We start from the raw sequence: 16,223 nt of genomic DNA on the forward strand, positions 1-16,223 counted from the left end.
CTCTGATTTACATGTATTCTGGTCCAAGCATGTTTGCTTTTCAATCCAGCAGCTCGGAGACGTTGATGAATTGGTCTGTGAGAGAGAGCGTCCGCTTTCATCCGACGGCTGCTGACTATCTTTGTCTTTACAGTTCACACCGTTTTATTGAATTGTCTTGGAGGGTATTTTTTTTTTTTCACCCTGTAAATTACCAATGTGTCTCGCAAATAAAATCCTCATGACCCCAATGCTTTCTAGAATGACTTGCTGATGACTTTACGTAGATATTGGAAATGGGAACCAGGCCCAGACTTGTCGGAACTAGGTTACTGCCTGCCTAATGGTCACACTGCTATATATTCTATAATATATATATATGTCGGAGCGTAGTGTTTGGTTTGATGATAACATATTAACCCTTAAAGGGAATCTTTTATATTGATCTGAAATATTGCAGATTACACAATGGCAACTGAGCCCTCACAATTGGGAAACACTTTCTGTCCCTTTTCAGCTTGTGCTGCGTGCACTATCATGATCACAGGGCAGCATTACAATGCAAGCTTAACAGCGCTATTATTAAGGCCGAATTCAAACTAAGGGTATGTGCACACACACTAATTACGTCCGTAATTGACGGACGTATTTCGGCCGCAAGTACCGGACCGAACACAGTGCAGGACAACTGTCCCGTACTGAAAACATGATTACATAAGTATGATGCTAGGAGCCCGGCTCCCTGCACTGTGTTCGGTCCGGTACTTGCGGCCGAAATACGTCCGTCAATTACGGACGTAATTAGTGTGTGTGCACATACCCTAACGTGGAGAAACATAGACGTCCGTTTTTCATGTCCAATTTGCCCCCGTGCTGGTCCCGTTTTCACGAATCCCCATAGACTTGAGTCTATCGAGGGATCCATGAAAACACGACGTGTTCTAGTTTTCAACAGACCCTTCACACGGACTGTTAAGACAACAGCCCCGCTGAAATACATGCGTACGTGTTGCGGACGTTGTCTTAACGGTCGTCACACGGACATATACTACAGTGGTCTGAATTCGGCCTAAAATTGGAGGCAAATAACCTAGTTCTGCCATATATAAAGCGCACCTCCTCCTCATCGCTGCTCTCGCTATGTGTGAGTGGTGCTTGTGCAGCAATTGTTCCTTGTGAGAATTATCTCTGTAGCGGGAGGCAAAATGCAGTCCGAGACGGTGACACACAGGTTCTTTTCCAAACAGGTGCTTAGCCTGTCCTTTTTATTTTGTTGCAAAATACTAAATGAAACACGTCCAGCCTGTACATTCTGGCACAAAACACAAGTTTAACCTCTGCTCGGCTGAGTACTAACTGAACAGGCTCACTATACGAGTGGTAGAACAACAACCATCGAAACCAGACCAAAATCCATGTGTTACCTCACACCACAAGCCAACGTCTAGCAGCCCTCAGTATATGTAACGGTCTCTAGACAGACGGGCCCTGTCCTCACGGTCCCGCTAAGTGCACAGACTGCAGACCTCGTATAGCTCCGTGATTAGCTGAACTGCAACACCTGAACCGCAGAGAACCTGTACTTGGACTTAAAATCAGCCCTGGCATTTGTAAGCACACCGGTCCACCGCAGGCCCATTCACACACACACACACACACACACACACACACACACCTCTTGGGGTATGTTCACACACTAGACTAAAAATGTTTGAAAACCGCTCCTGATTTTCAGACTTTTTTTTTTATTTTTTTATTTTTTTTTAGTTGGCCGTTTTCTACGGAATCAATAGCGCAGTCGACGGAAACGGTGACAAACGTAAACCATTAGCAATGTTTCCGTCACCACTGATATCAATGGTGATGCAAACGGAGGCAGTGGTTTCCGTTTGACTTTCCGTTGCGGGGTTCCACGACAGAACCCCTGAAGGAAAGCGAACGCTGATGTGAACCGGCCATAACTGCATGGTGGCAGTTCAAGTGGTTAAAACTACCTGACAGGTTCCTATTAAATATACAATGAATTGAAAACAATTCCATCTTCCCTGTAATTTTGTTATTATAAATGTATTCTATATAATTACAGCACCAGAACCAAGCTCAGTACATATATACAGCATCAAAACCAAGCTCAGTACATAAATACAGCACCAGAACAGAGCTCCGTACATATATACATCTCCAGAATGAAGCTCCGTACATAAATACAGCTCAATTTAGTGCAACCCCTGGCGTATAGGTTTGTATGGCGTAAAACTACAGCTCCCAGCATGGCCCGAACAATGGTAAGGATATGCTGGGAGTTGCGGTTTCACACAAAAAAATATCATACCACCTATCATCTCGCTGCAGATCATACAGTGACTACAGTTCTGATTAGAGGCAGAATAAACATTTACGTTAAGTGACTGACTCATCTAGTTTGTTCGTTTTCTCTTTTCTTCCCCATCCGGTCCAGACCTCTATGATGACTTCTCCCAGCCACTGCCCATTTCTGCAGTTTGCCGCTCACATGTCTTCAGCTTCTCACTATTCAAACACTTCTGCAACTATAATCGAAGCTAAAATTCTCATGGTGACACACACCCCTAAATATAGTAGTTCCATACACTGCACCGCTAATTATAATGGCACCATACACTGTCACACACACACACACACACACTGCTCCCGGTAGATTGTGCCCCACGTATAGCCCCCCCCTGTATATGGTGTCCCACGTATAGCCCCCCCCTGTATATGGTGTCCCACATATAGCCCCCCCCTGTATATGGTGTTCCACGTATAGCCTCCCCTGTAGATGATGCCACTCACACTTTTAAGTGGAAAAAGCAACAGCTTTACATACTTGCCTTGATCCCGTTCCCACGACGTCTTGTGGCAATGCAGGCCTACTCTCTCTTCTGAGCAGGTCTGCTGCGGCTGAACGACGGCGCTGATTGGCAGGGCAGAATAACTTGCCCCGCCAATTGGCGCCTTTCAACAATGGAAGTGGTGCGATGACATCATTGTGCTGCTAGCATCGTTAAAAGGCGCTGATTGGCGGGGCAAGTCATTCTGCCCTGTCAAGCCTCGTCATTGTAAGGCAGGTACAATTAGTGCAGGAGGGGTTGGTGGCGGCTGGTTTCAGTGGCGCCGCCCCCTCAGAAAGGCAGCAGGCCGCCGCCACGAATTGTTTGGGTGGCCAGCAGGCGGCCCACTGTTCGAGCTGCAAGATGGCCAGTCTGGTCCTGCTGGCCAGGAAGGGAATTATCAACCCCACTGCCAACCTGCCTATCATTCCATAAAAATACAGGCCTGAAATTAGGAATTACCAAACTACTTCTTGCTAAGGAAACTCTGTGTTCCTGGATTCCTTCCATCTCACCCAGCTTTCCTTGGATCAGGTAGATCCTTCTTGGAGCCTACTACACATATGAGAGGAGTCCGGTAAAATACAGCAAACCCCCATCACTATTCCTCTCACTGACTCACATCTCGTTCTGTATGGCACAAGTGTGGCATAGGTCCAGTGAGCGGGTGACGCATGTGTATCTGGAGTCCAGCATGTGAGTGACGCATGTGTCCATAGTGTGTGTGGCGTGTGTGCAGCATGCGTACATTTTCAGACATCTTACAGCTGGTTAGTCGTGCATGTTCGGTACGGGTGGCATGTGTGCTGCATGCATTTAGAGAGTGGGTGGCGCATGGGTACAGTGTTTGGCTCTTGTGCATTCTTTTTTTCTTATTTATGAAGAATATAACTTTTTTTTTTTTTTTTTTTTTTTCGGGTTTTGTTGGCATTGAAGGGAGGAGGAGGGGCACAAACCCAATCTACTGGCACAGGGGGCCTGTGCTGTTCGTGTCTGTCCCTGGTTAAGCTCATTGAGTTTAATTTTTCAATCCAACATATGGAACACCACATTCCTTATCCAGGAGTTACATTTTACCACTTCCCTGGAATCCATAGTTAAATAAACTTCCCTTCCCTTAAAAATAAATTAATGGCAAACCGAGTCAAGAAGTATGTCCCAACGCTTTTATGGGTAGGTAGGATTAATGATAAAGATGGTAACTCTGCCCCGTATACTATCCCTGTTTCATACCCAAATTCACTTTAGACCACTTTCAACGTTGCATTTCTAGTTTTATTTCGGCCAATAGAGGTCCGCGGATTAAGGGAGCTGTTCTGTATTATCATGAATGATTAGGTGGACGATCTCCTCCCCATGGACTGTAGTCTCCGCAGATACCTCTGTCCCCGGGGTCAAGATTAACACTTGTAGAATATTTTCACTGCCCCTTCCTCATTTGATGTAGTCGTGAGGACCTATGGCACCAGGCTTGTCTGTAGCCAGTCCACTAACTCACAGCACTCTCCTCCTTTGGAGACGTGTGAAATTGAAATCTGGATTATCCTTGACCGTAATCCCTGGCCCTGATTTTCACCCAAGTCTGGATATCTGCTCTTTTGAGGAGTGTCAAGCAACAATCTGACAACTCCAGTATCCATTTACTTCAGGGACTAGACTAAATACTATACAACAATTTACTGAAAAAGATGAACCTCGTGTTTCTGGAAATACTGAGCGGTAAAAATGCTCAAATTGACCTGCGGTGCAGAGTTTTATTCCGCAGTAGCCAATTGTATTTGTGTAAACGCTGCTTATTTGTTGCGGGTTTACCTCATTGAATTTAATGCGGAAGTAAATCCCGCAACAAATAGCGATTTCGCCGGAAAAAAAGTAACTCCAGAAAAAAAAAAAAATCTCATACCTACCCAAAAGACTGTGTTCCTCCTTCCAGCGCGGCCTCCTGAGATGACGCTTCATACCATGTGACCGCTGCAGCCTGTGAATGGCTGCAGCGGTCTCCTAGGATGAAACGTCATCCCTGGAGGCCGGCTAAGTGCTGCAGTTTTCCACGGCGGACATTCTGGGTGAAAAACTGCACCACAGTTTGCTGTGTTTTTTTTGCCTGGAATTCCCTGCGGCACACAGGGTGGATACATTGTGGGCTATTACGCAGCGTATCCGCTCCGTGTGAACTCTGCCTTACAGAGAGGACTGAACTCCATGATTTATACTACATTTAACCAACCCCCTAAAGATGATGGCTCCCTTTCATGAGAAAATGAACGTCTGACCTACAAACCGCTGGCACCATTGTTGTACCACTATTACAAAGGGCAGCCGTCAGGTCAGTCTAACGGATACTTCATAGAACTCACCTGGTTCCCAGTTCCTCCACCACATATACCCAACTACTTCACCATTCTGTTTCCGTGGTTGGCATTCCATTACACATATGGTGGACACGTCCTAAGGTTAAAAAGCTATGGGACCAAATGCATAGATCACTAGCCAAACTGTTCGCTTGTACAATTCCCATTTCCCCTGTAGTGTTTTCATTGGGTGATAACCCTCCGCGACTTATAAAACCGATTTTATAAGTTGATTTCAATCTGTATTTATGGCTACTCGTATTCATCTAGCTTCTCATCCTCTCTCTTCCAGAGGTTAACAACATCATTCTATGTGAAAAAAATACATACTGTTCGGACAGATACTATGCCAGCCTTTTCTACCACCTGACAACCTTGGATCGATTACTTGAACTTCCCAGGTCCCTGATGTGCTGTTTTTACATCTTGACTTTCATTTTGGAGCAAGTATTGTGTCCATGTAGAATTCAACAGGATTTAAGAATATGTTGGACTCTCCTGACTTCCAGTATATGAGAATTCCTCATGACCTTTCCCCTTCCGCATCGATTCCTCCCTTCACTTGGGACAAAAAATTCAATATTCTGCCCTAGTTTTCTACCTAAATACCATGGCTAATGTTGAGTGGCCAGTTGGTTCCCTTAGCCCCCATAGTCGGAAAATGTTGTGTTCTGTACAATAAAGATCCAGGCTCGTCCAGTTGTCACTTTTCATTTGTATATAAGGTGTTTTTTATGTATGAATGTCGGAACTGTATGTAGGGGTACCAGTTCTGCTTCTGGTCAATGAAAAAGATGGCAGACAAAAGGGGTGACCATATATTGATTGGCTGGGTTGACTGTAATAGCCGGCAGCATCACCCCCGAGTGGAGTCGAAGGGATGTGGCAATTTGAATAGTGCTGTAGCACTTTATTTTAGCAGATGGTGGGACCTCAGGGCCCGGGCATCTGCTGATTTATTATCTTCTGACATGAGATATAATTACAAAATTGTGCACATTAACTTTAAACTTGAGCTGAAGACCTCGGTAATCCGAGAGAGACTGGTTGCTCGGGATGTGCGGCATGACGTCGTCATATAAAAGGCAGTTGCTAGGCAGACTATATCCCTAGTAACTAGACCGTCAGTTGGATCGGCACTGGTCGGATAATGGGGCGGGGAAAAGCAGCGTGACTGCAGGCCCCCCCCATGCCATTCACTATCTCAGGTTCTATTATTAATCCGGTTTTTCGGGAAATTGATTTAGATGGAAAATCCCTTTAAATCATTGAAGTTCCGAGAGATAGCGAAGGAGAAATAGAGGTCAACCTTTTGCAAGCAAGCAGTGCTGCGGAACGTGAAATTACCACACTGGGTGGACTGCAAACTGTATTTCTATTTCATTATTCCATCTCTTAACTGGTTATGTCGGTCTCCTTCCAGGCCGTGGAGTCCATCCAGGCAGAGGACGAGAGCGCCAAGTTGTGCAAGAGACGGATCGAACACTTGAAGGAGCACAGCAGCGACCAGGCGGCTGCCGTTAATATGTGGAAGAAGAAGCGCATGGACCGTATGATGGTGGAGCACCTTCTGCGCTGCGGCTACTATAACACAGCGGTGAAGCTGGCCAGGCAAAGCGGTATAGAGGTGAGCGCTTCCTCAAAGACCAAAAACAAACCCGAAGGAAGGACCATTTTACTGTGTGTGTAATATAGGTATAAGCTACATAAAAAGTGGCATAACATTTTAGAAATACATTGCGTTACTTTTCCTGATTTACAGCCTGTATTATACTTCAGAGCTGTATTCACAATTCTTTTGGTTGTTATTGGAAACTAGCTAAGTTCCTATAATGCAGTGGGACAGTTAGTTTGTCCTACATCGCTTTGTCTGATTATAAGGACTACACTTCCCATAATGCAAATCACCAGAGCAAGTTCTATGCAGGCATTGAGCCACTGTAGCAAGATGTGCTGGGAGATTTCAGTGCTGAAGCCTGCAGAATTGTGAATGCAGCTCTGGACTGTCACACAGGCGGTTTGGTATTGGTATTTGGTATTGGCGGTTTGGTTTTACATTCTGCATCATCTCTTTTACAATTTTTTTTTAATTTAGGAATTTGGTTCAGCATTTGACCGAACCCGTCCATAGCTATATGGGAGAACAGAGGTGTTTTATATTTGGCAGAGGTTTATTAGTTTCCCCTGAAACGGCAGTTCGCTGATTACAGATTTAACCCCTTCGGAGACAGGGTTTTTCGAACATTATGCACCTCTGGTAGCCTGACCAATTTTCCCAATTTTCACCTGTACAAATAAAACCTAAATTACAAAGTAAAAAATCCTATTAAACAAACATACCTGTATTTTTTCTGAAAGTAGACACCTGCCACATTTGTCAAAATGCCATTCAGCGCTTTTTGCACACCGGCACCGTCATGCAATTTTGTATCCAATTGCAATTTGACGTAAAAATGTATATTTGTGGCTCAAACAGACAATTTGGTGCAACGCACATCCTAGGCATAAATGTTATGTATGAACTCTGCACATATTGAACTTTTATTTCTATGTCTACATGTGCACATCTTAATATAATCGCCCGAATTAAAGTGGCCAAAAATTTGTTTTTAAGCTGTAAATATTAAAGTAACAACCTATAAAATACATTCTTTACACACCTTAAAAAGTAAATGCACCCCCAAACCCTATATATTTCTTAAAAGCAGACAACCTGTTGATTGCAATTGTCTTGGCATCCTATTGGCAGCCATGTCCACCTTCACGTAACTTGTGACAAACCGGAATTTTTTATTTTTTTTTAACGCTTTATAACATACGTTTACACCGAAAACTCACATACAAGCAGAAGATTACACCCACAAACCATGTGAAAATAATGTAAATGTAAAATGCGAACTCAAGCAGACCCCTTATGATACATACCACACGTCTATGTTAACTGGTGCATGTGTTAACCCCCTTCCCGCTTTGGCCACTTTTGACCTTCCTGACAGAGCCTCATTTTTCAAATCTGACATGTTTCACTTTATGTGGTAATAACTTGGGAATTCTTTTAACTATCCAAGCGATTCTGAGATTGTTTTCTCGTGACACATTGGACTTCATGTTCCTGGCAAAATTTGCTCGATACATTCAGTATTTAATTGTTAAAAATGGCAAAATTTATCGAAAAATGGCAAAAATTAGCATTTTTCTCAATTTAAATGTATCTGCTTGTAAGACAGGCAGTTATACCACACAAAATTGTTGCTAATTAACATCCCCCATATGTCTACTTTAGATTGACATCGTTTTTTGAACATCCTTTTATTTTTCTAGGACGTTACAAGGCTTAGAACTTTAGCAGCAATTTCTCAAATTTTCAAGAAAATTTCAAAAGGCTATTTTTACAGGGGCTAATTCAGTTGTGAAGTGGCTTTTAGGGCCTTATATATTAGAAACCCCCAATAAGTCACCCCATTTTAAAAACGTCTCCTCTCAAAGTATTTAAAACAGCATTTCGAAAGTTTCTTAACCCTTTAGACGTTTCACAGGAATTAAAGCAAAGTAGATGTGAAATTGACAAATTGAATTTTTATTTTTTTGTGCAGAAATAGATTTTTAATCCACTTTATTTTTTGTAACACAAAGTTTTACCAGAGAAACGCAATCATTTATTGCCCAGGTTCTGCAGTTTTAGGAAACATCCCGCATGGGGCCTTTAGTGTTCTACTGGACTGAAGCAAAGGAGTACCTAGAGGATTTTGGGCCTCCATTTTATTAGAATATATTTTAGACACCATGTCCGGCTCTTGCGGTGCCAAAACAGTGGAAATCCCCCAAAAGTTACCCCATTTGGGAAACTACACCCCTTAAGGAAATGTATCTAGGGGCATAGTGACCATTTTGACTCCACAGGTTTATTGCCAAAATTATTGGCAGTAGGCCGTGAAATTAAAATCTAAATTTTTATTTTATTTTTTCAAAGAAAATGTAGGTTTAGCTAATTTTTTTTCTGATTTCCACAAGGACTAAAGGAGAAAAAGCACCACAACATTTGTAAAGCAATTTCTTCTGAGTAAAACAATACCCCACATGGGGTAATAAACGGATGTTTGGACACACGGCAGGGCTTAGAAGGGAAGGAGCGCCATTTGGCCTTTGGATGTCAAATTTAGGAAGAATGGTTCTGGAGGCCATGTTGCATTTGCAAAGCCCCTCAGGGGTCAAAACATTAAACGCCCAAAAAGTGACTCCATTTAGGAAACTGCACCCCTTGAGGAATTAATCTAGTGGTATAGTGATCATTTTGACCACACAGATGTTTCAAAGATTTTATTAGGCTTGGGCAGTGAAAATAAAAAATACAAATCCTTTTTCTTCAAGAAGACGTTGCTTTAGCTCAAAATGTTTCATTTTCTTAACAAATATAGGAAAAGAAAAAACAACATTTTTAAAGCAATTTTGCCTGAATACTGCAATAGGGCTCCGAAGTAAAGGAACGCCATTAGGCTTTTGGAGTGCGGATTTTGCAGGATTGGTTTCTGGTCGCTATGTCAAATTTGCAAAGCCCCTGTGGGGCCAAAACCGTGGAAACCCCAAGAAGTGACCACATCTTGCAAACTACGCTCCTCAAGGTATTCACCTAGGGGTGTAGTGAAAATGGTATTTTTTCCATCGCTATTCCAATATGTGGTGCCCACATAACAAGACAGCTCTCTTATTATGCTGTTTCCTGGTTTCCGAAACACCCCACATGGGGCATTAGTCTTTTTCCTGGACATTCGACCAGGCTCAGGAGTGAGAGAGTACCATGCGAAATTGAGGCCTAATTTGGCGATTTACAAAGTATTGGTTCACAATTGCAGAGGCCATGTTGTGAGAACCATAACTTTTTTTACATTCTTTTTCGTCGATGGAGCTGTATGAAGGCTTGTGTTTTTGCGAGACGAGCTATAGGTACCGTTTTTGGATACATGCGACTCTTTGATCACTTTTTATTCCAATTTTTGTAGGGCATTACATAGTTACATAGTTACATTGTTTGTACGGTTGAAAAAAGACACATGTCCATCAAGTTCAACCAAAGAATGCGAAAAGGGAATGTAGAAATTTCTACACATAGGAGCTGATATTTTTTTGTTCTAGGACATTATCAAAGCCTTTTTTAAAGCCATCTCCTGTCCCTGCTGTGACGGCTCCTGCGGTGACTATTCCATAGATTCACAGTTCTCACAGTAAGGCCTTATTCACACGGACGTGTACATTTTGCGCACGCAAAAGGTACGTGTGGCATCATTATGACACTGTTTTTATGTTTTCAAACAGAAAAGCACGTGGTGCTTTTCTGTTTTCATTCATTTATTTTACTACTGTAGCGCGCGGCACCTGGAAGTGCTTCCGTGTGCCGTGCGCGATTTGCACGCACCGATTGACTTCAATGGGTGCGTGCTGCGCGAAACACGGCGCATATACGCTGCGTGAAATTCACTGACCGTCTGAACGGCCCCATTCACTTACATAGTTCCATGCGACGCGCGTAAAAATCATGAGCGTATCTCGGACGTATAACACGTTTGTGTGAATAAGGCCTAAAGAAGGCTTGTCGCCTTGCAGGTTGAACCTTTTTTTTTCTCCAGACGGAGGGAGCGCCCCCTTTGTTTTTTGAGGGGGTTTTACATGGAACAGGATTTGACCATATTTTTTGTATGTGCGATTAATATATTTATATAAATTAATCATGTCCCCCCTTAGTCGTCTCTTTTCAAGGCTAAATAGGTTTCGTTCTTTTCGTCTTTCCTCATAACTTAGATTCTCCATGCCCCTTATTAGCTTTGTTGCTCTTCTTTGTATTTTTCATCCTTTCTATGAACTGGAGCCCAGAACTGAACTGCATATTCTAGATGAGGCCGCACTAATGCTTTGTAAAGTGGTAATATTACATCCCTGTCCCGCGAGTCCATGCCTCTTTTAATACACGACAATATCCTGCTGGCCTTTGAAGCAGCTGATTGACATTGCATGCTGTTGTTTAGTTTATGATCTACAAGTACACCCAGATCCTTCTCAACAAGTGACTCCCCCAGTGCAGCTCCCCCTAGGACATATGATTTATGCAGGTTGTTGGTACCCAGATGCATAACTTTACATTTATCTACATTAAACTTCATCTGCCAAGTGGATGCCCAAACACTTAGTTTGTTTAAATCTGCCTGTAATTCACGAACTTCTTCCATAGACTGAACTATATTGCATAGCTTGGTGTCATCTGCAAAAATAGAAATAGTGCTATTAATCCCATCCTCTATATCATTAATAAATAAGTTGAATAATAGTGGTCCCAGCACAGAACCCTGGGGTACACCACTTATAACCGGGGACCATTCAGAGAAGGAATCATTGACCACAACCCTCTGGATACGGTCCTTGAGCCAATTCTCAATCCAATTACAAACTAGACTTTCTAAACCTATAGTCCTTAATTTACCCATTAGACGTCTATGAGGGACAGTGTGAGATGCCTTTGCAAAGTCCAAAAACACTATATCCACAGCGGCCCCTCTGTCTAGGCTTCTGCTCACCCCTTATATAAACACTATATTCACAGCGGCCCCTCTGTCTAGACTTCTGCTCACCTCTTCATAAAAACAGATCAGGTTGGTTTCACAACTTCTGTCCTTAGTAAAACCGTGCTGGCTGTCACTTTTATATTACCATTTTTTGTCACATAATCCTGTATATAATTCCTCAACAGCCCCTCAAGCATTTTCCCCACGATGGATGTTAAGCTTACTGGTCTATAATTACCCGGGGAAGACCTAGAGCCCTTTTTGAAAATGGGCACCACATTTGCGCTGCGCCAGTCCCTTGGCACTATACCACTCACTAGAGAATCTCTGAATATAAGAGGGGGACAGAAATAACTGAACTAAGCGCTTTAAGAACTCTAGGGTGTAACCCATCTGGTCCCGGGGCCTTGTGCACATTTATTTTATTTAATTTAGCTTGGACCATCTCTACATTCATCCAATTCATTATATCAACTGATGTATTAACAGCACTGGCACCGGCTACATCAGCTGCTCTTTCTTCTGTTGTATATACAGAGCTAAAGAACCCATTTAGTAACTCTGCCTTCTCTTGATCCCCTGTGATCAACTCCCCATTACCACTATCTAAGTGTCCTACATGTTCAGACCTTGGCTTTTTTTTGCATTTATACGTTTTTACAGATTTTATTTTTTTTAAGCTCCTTATAATTTACAAAGGCTACAGCTGTACCCTCAGATTTGTATTTTTTAAATGCCCTTTTTTTGTCATGTATTGCCCCTTTCACAGAAGGTGTAAGCCATGTGGGGTTTAATTTGAGTCGTTTATACTTATTACCTGTAGGAATAAATTTTGCACTATAATTACCCGAAGTAGATTTGAAAATCTCCCATTTATCATTTGTCCCATTATTTGACATTCGTTCTTCCCAGTCTATATCCTGAATTGCAGCCTTCATCCTGGGGAAATTGGCTTTCTTAAAATTAAATGTTTTTGCCCTCCCGGCCTGCGTTTGTTTTTTACAGTATAGGTAAAATGTAACTATATTGTGATCACTGTTACCGAGGTTTTCACGAACATTGACATTCCCAACAAGATCTGCATTATTAGAAATGACCAGATCCAACAGAGCTTCACCTCTAGTCGGGTCTTCCACAAACTGGCCCATAAAATTTTCCTGCAACAGGTTGAGGAAATGTCTCCCCAAGTTAATCAATAAATTATATGTACTCCAAAATGGTGCTATAAAAAAAATACAACTTGTCCCGCAAAACACAAGTCCTTTATATAGCTGATATATGTTGACGCAAAAATAAAAGTTATATCTCTTGGAATGCGACGATGTAAAAAATAGCTTTGTCATTAAGGTTTTAAATAGGCTGGTCATTAAGGGGACAAATCCATTTTAGTTAGTCCCCCAATGATAATTTGATCACTGGGTGCTGGGACCCCAGCAATCTGCTATAATCTTATGGTATTACGTGGTGCAGGTTGAACTCCATCCTAGTGTAATGCATAATGAATATTGGTGTATTAGGACAAATTTGCGTAAATATTACGCTGCTGGACCAGCGCAGAAATCCGCACCCTAATCCGCAACAAAATCTGCATGTGTTACATGCAGATTTTGGCGCAGGTGTAGCCACTGGTTACACCGATTGCATTGCAAAGTCCGCAGCGTGTCTAGAATCTGTTGCAGGTTTTCTTTACAATGTAAGTGAATTGGGTTTGTTACTGTACTTTGTTTACCAAAATACCAAATATGCTATGTGTGAACCCGGCCTTAGTCGACTACACGTTTCTGTCCAGAGTCATCCAGCAAAAAAAAAATATACGTTTAACAGATGCCATTGTATCCTAAAGGTGACGGATGCCACTGTATGGCATCCATCGCTGGCCTCCGTTAAACGTACATTTTGGTAAGCTCCAGTGATGTGACACTACATATAGGGACCGTTATCACTGGAGCTTCCCCAGGCGGAGGTGACTGTTCAGCCTGGGAGAAGACAAGCCACAGCCCCGATGTAGTGTTAAGTGATCCAGGCAGCACATCCAAAGGAACAAAAAAATGTTTCACCTGTGCCACAGCCCCTGTTAGAAGTTCTGGGTACACTTGACACCAAGGAGAATTGGGTACCAATCTTCCAGGACCGAGAGAAGGTGCTGGGATCTTGTCACCCAACATTACTCTGATAGGACAGAGGGAGTTAGGGGCACGGTCGCTGTGGTAGGGGCAGCAGCAGTATGGAAAAGCACTGGTGCTGGAGAGCTGAGCCTCTGTCTGGGACAAACGTCTCCCCCACCACAGCGTCCGTGCCCCCTCCCAGCAACCTCCCTCCCTCCCTCTGTCCTGTTCCCTGTGCTGCCCCTCAGCCAAGAAGAAGAGCTGAGCCAAACTGTGCAGCGCCGCCATATGTGGCCAGTTAAGTTACTGGAGCTTCCCTTGTCGAAGGTTAAAAGCAGCCGGGCTACCCAGCCACTTTGGAGGTTTTGCCTGGACACAAGCGACTTATCCCACTGTACACCTACACAGTGGTTTATGTTGCAACTTTCCATTGGAGGTATATATATATATATCTCTGAAGTCCTCCTGACATATACCTCCGATAGAAGGCTGAAAATGCATTGTGAAAGTGGCTTATTTGACAAAAGAAATGGTAATGTCCAGTTGTCAATTTATTTATATTTCCAGGAGGAATGACAGAGGAACATTATTATTAATGTGGGATACAAGTATTTACTAAAACAGACATGAGTAGAGGACAGATACTCTTTCAAAATGTCACAACTCCTCTTGTAACAAGCCATGCTCCTGTGTACGCCGGACGCTATCCATACCGGTTTCATTCCATTCACTGACTGCACCTTTTTTTTTAAATATTCGCTTGCAAATCTTTGCATCCTTTTTCATTGTAAGTTTATGTAGCCTTAAAAGCCGCTCCTGGTTGTATTGCCGTTCACCAGAAAAACCAACCAGGCCAAGAGAAGAAAATGAAAGGAGCCCCCGGGAAGCTGGCCGCACATTACCGTGACACTTGTGCGCCAATGTGCTCCTGCTTTTACCTCCTAAAAATGAACGCGGCACAGATTTCCAGAATCTGAATAAATGTCTTTTGCATACAAAGCTCCTGACGCTGCGCACTTCCACGTTCACGCCACCAGTTCCATTTACACGGAATTATCAGATTTTCGTTTTTTTCCAAGAAAATAATGAGACGAGAGGTTGTACATCAACAGGTGCCGACAGGAAAATCTGTGCTAATCAGATATGACTATTGAGGTAATTTGCTAATGGTTTTCAGCTCTCTAATGAGGTGATAAACAGCGGCGAGTCAGAGGAATAGAAGCGGCCGTAACAAATGATTTTGATAGAACGGGCTATAAAGACGGCTCATCAGAGTAAGCTTGTTAGACTGAGGAATGATCCGACTTTCATATCGTTATAACCTTGGATTTCACAACTGGAATCAAACACAGAATATTTGATCAGATCCGGCTCCGAACTTCCAGTCTTCACCAGTTATTTTACATTCATCACATGATTTTTGCATATTCCTCAACCATGAGCACAAGTGTCATCACGCAGCATATGTTGTCATGTAGGCCTAGCCCAAAGTTGGACAGAATACTGCAGACGTTGGCAGCCAGTTAGACCACTCAAGCTGCAAAGTAAAATTTTTAGGGGACCGGCAGTGAGCAGACCATAGACCTTAAGGGTATGTTCACAGGCTTAAAGAGACTGTCACCACATTATACGTGCCCTATCTCCTACATGATGTGATCGGCGCTATAATGTAGGTGACAGCAGTGCTTTTTAATTAGAAAAACGATCTATTTTCACCATGTTATGAGCGATTTTAGCTTTATGCTAATTAGTTTCTTAATGCCCAACTGGGCGTGTTTTTACTTTAGACCAAGTGGGCGTTGTGGAGAGAAGTGTATGACTCTGACCAATCAGCGTCCTATATTTCTCTCCATTCATGTACTCAGCACATAGTGATCTTGCTAGATCAGTATGTGCAGTCACTTACTTACACATTAACGTTACTGAAGTGTTTAGACAGTGAATAGACATTCCTTCCAGCCAGGACGCGATGTCTATTCAGAATCCCAACACTTCGTTAACGTTTGTATTTGACTTACAGCACAGCAAAGTGTAATCTCGCGAGATCACGCTGTATATGACAGTTTACAGCGAGATTACACTTGGCTGTGCTTGAAGTCCCACACAAACGTTACCGAAGTATTGGGATTGTGAATAGACATCATGTGCTGGCTGGAGGCAATGTCTGTTCACTGTCAAGACACTTCAGTAACGTTAATGTGTAAGTAAGTGACAGCACATACCGATCTAGCAAGATCAATATGTGCTGAGTACATGAATGGAGAGAAGTGTATGACGCTGATTGGTTAGCGTCATACACTCCTCTGTACAACGCCCACTTAGTCAAAAAGTTAAAACATTCCCAGTTGGGCATTAAGAAACTAATTAGGATAAAGCTAAAATCGC

The 16,223-nt window shown here is 42.8% G+C and overlaps 1 protein-coding gene across 3 annotated transcripts in view; it reads left to right on the forward strand.

The window, feature by feature from the left end:
- MAEA (macrophage erythroblast attacher, E3 ubiquitin ligase) overlaps positions 1-16,223 on the forward strand; it is a 64,663-nt gene that overhangs the window by 15,175 nt on the left and 33,265 nt on the right. For all 3 annotated transcript variants that reach the window (XM_075856800.1, XM_075856791.1, XM_075856782.1), the window contains exon 3: positions 6,606-6,809. In XM_075856800.1, coding sequence (XP_075712915.1) covers positions 6,606-6,809 — 204 coding nt within the window. The remainder of the gene's footprint in view (positions 1-6,605; positions 6,810-16,223) is intronic.

Source organism: Rhinoderma darwinii, chromosome 1, assembly GCF_050947455.1.
Source record: "Rhinoderma darwinii isolate aRhiDar2 chromosome 1, aRhiDar2.hap1, whole genome shotgun sequence".
Classification (NCBI taxonomy): Eukaryota; Metazoa; Chordata; class Amphibia; order Anura; family Rhinodermatidae; genus Rhinoderma; species Rhinoderma darwinii.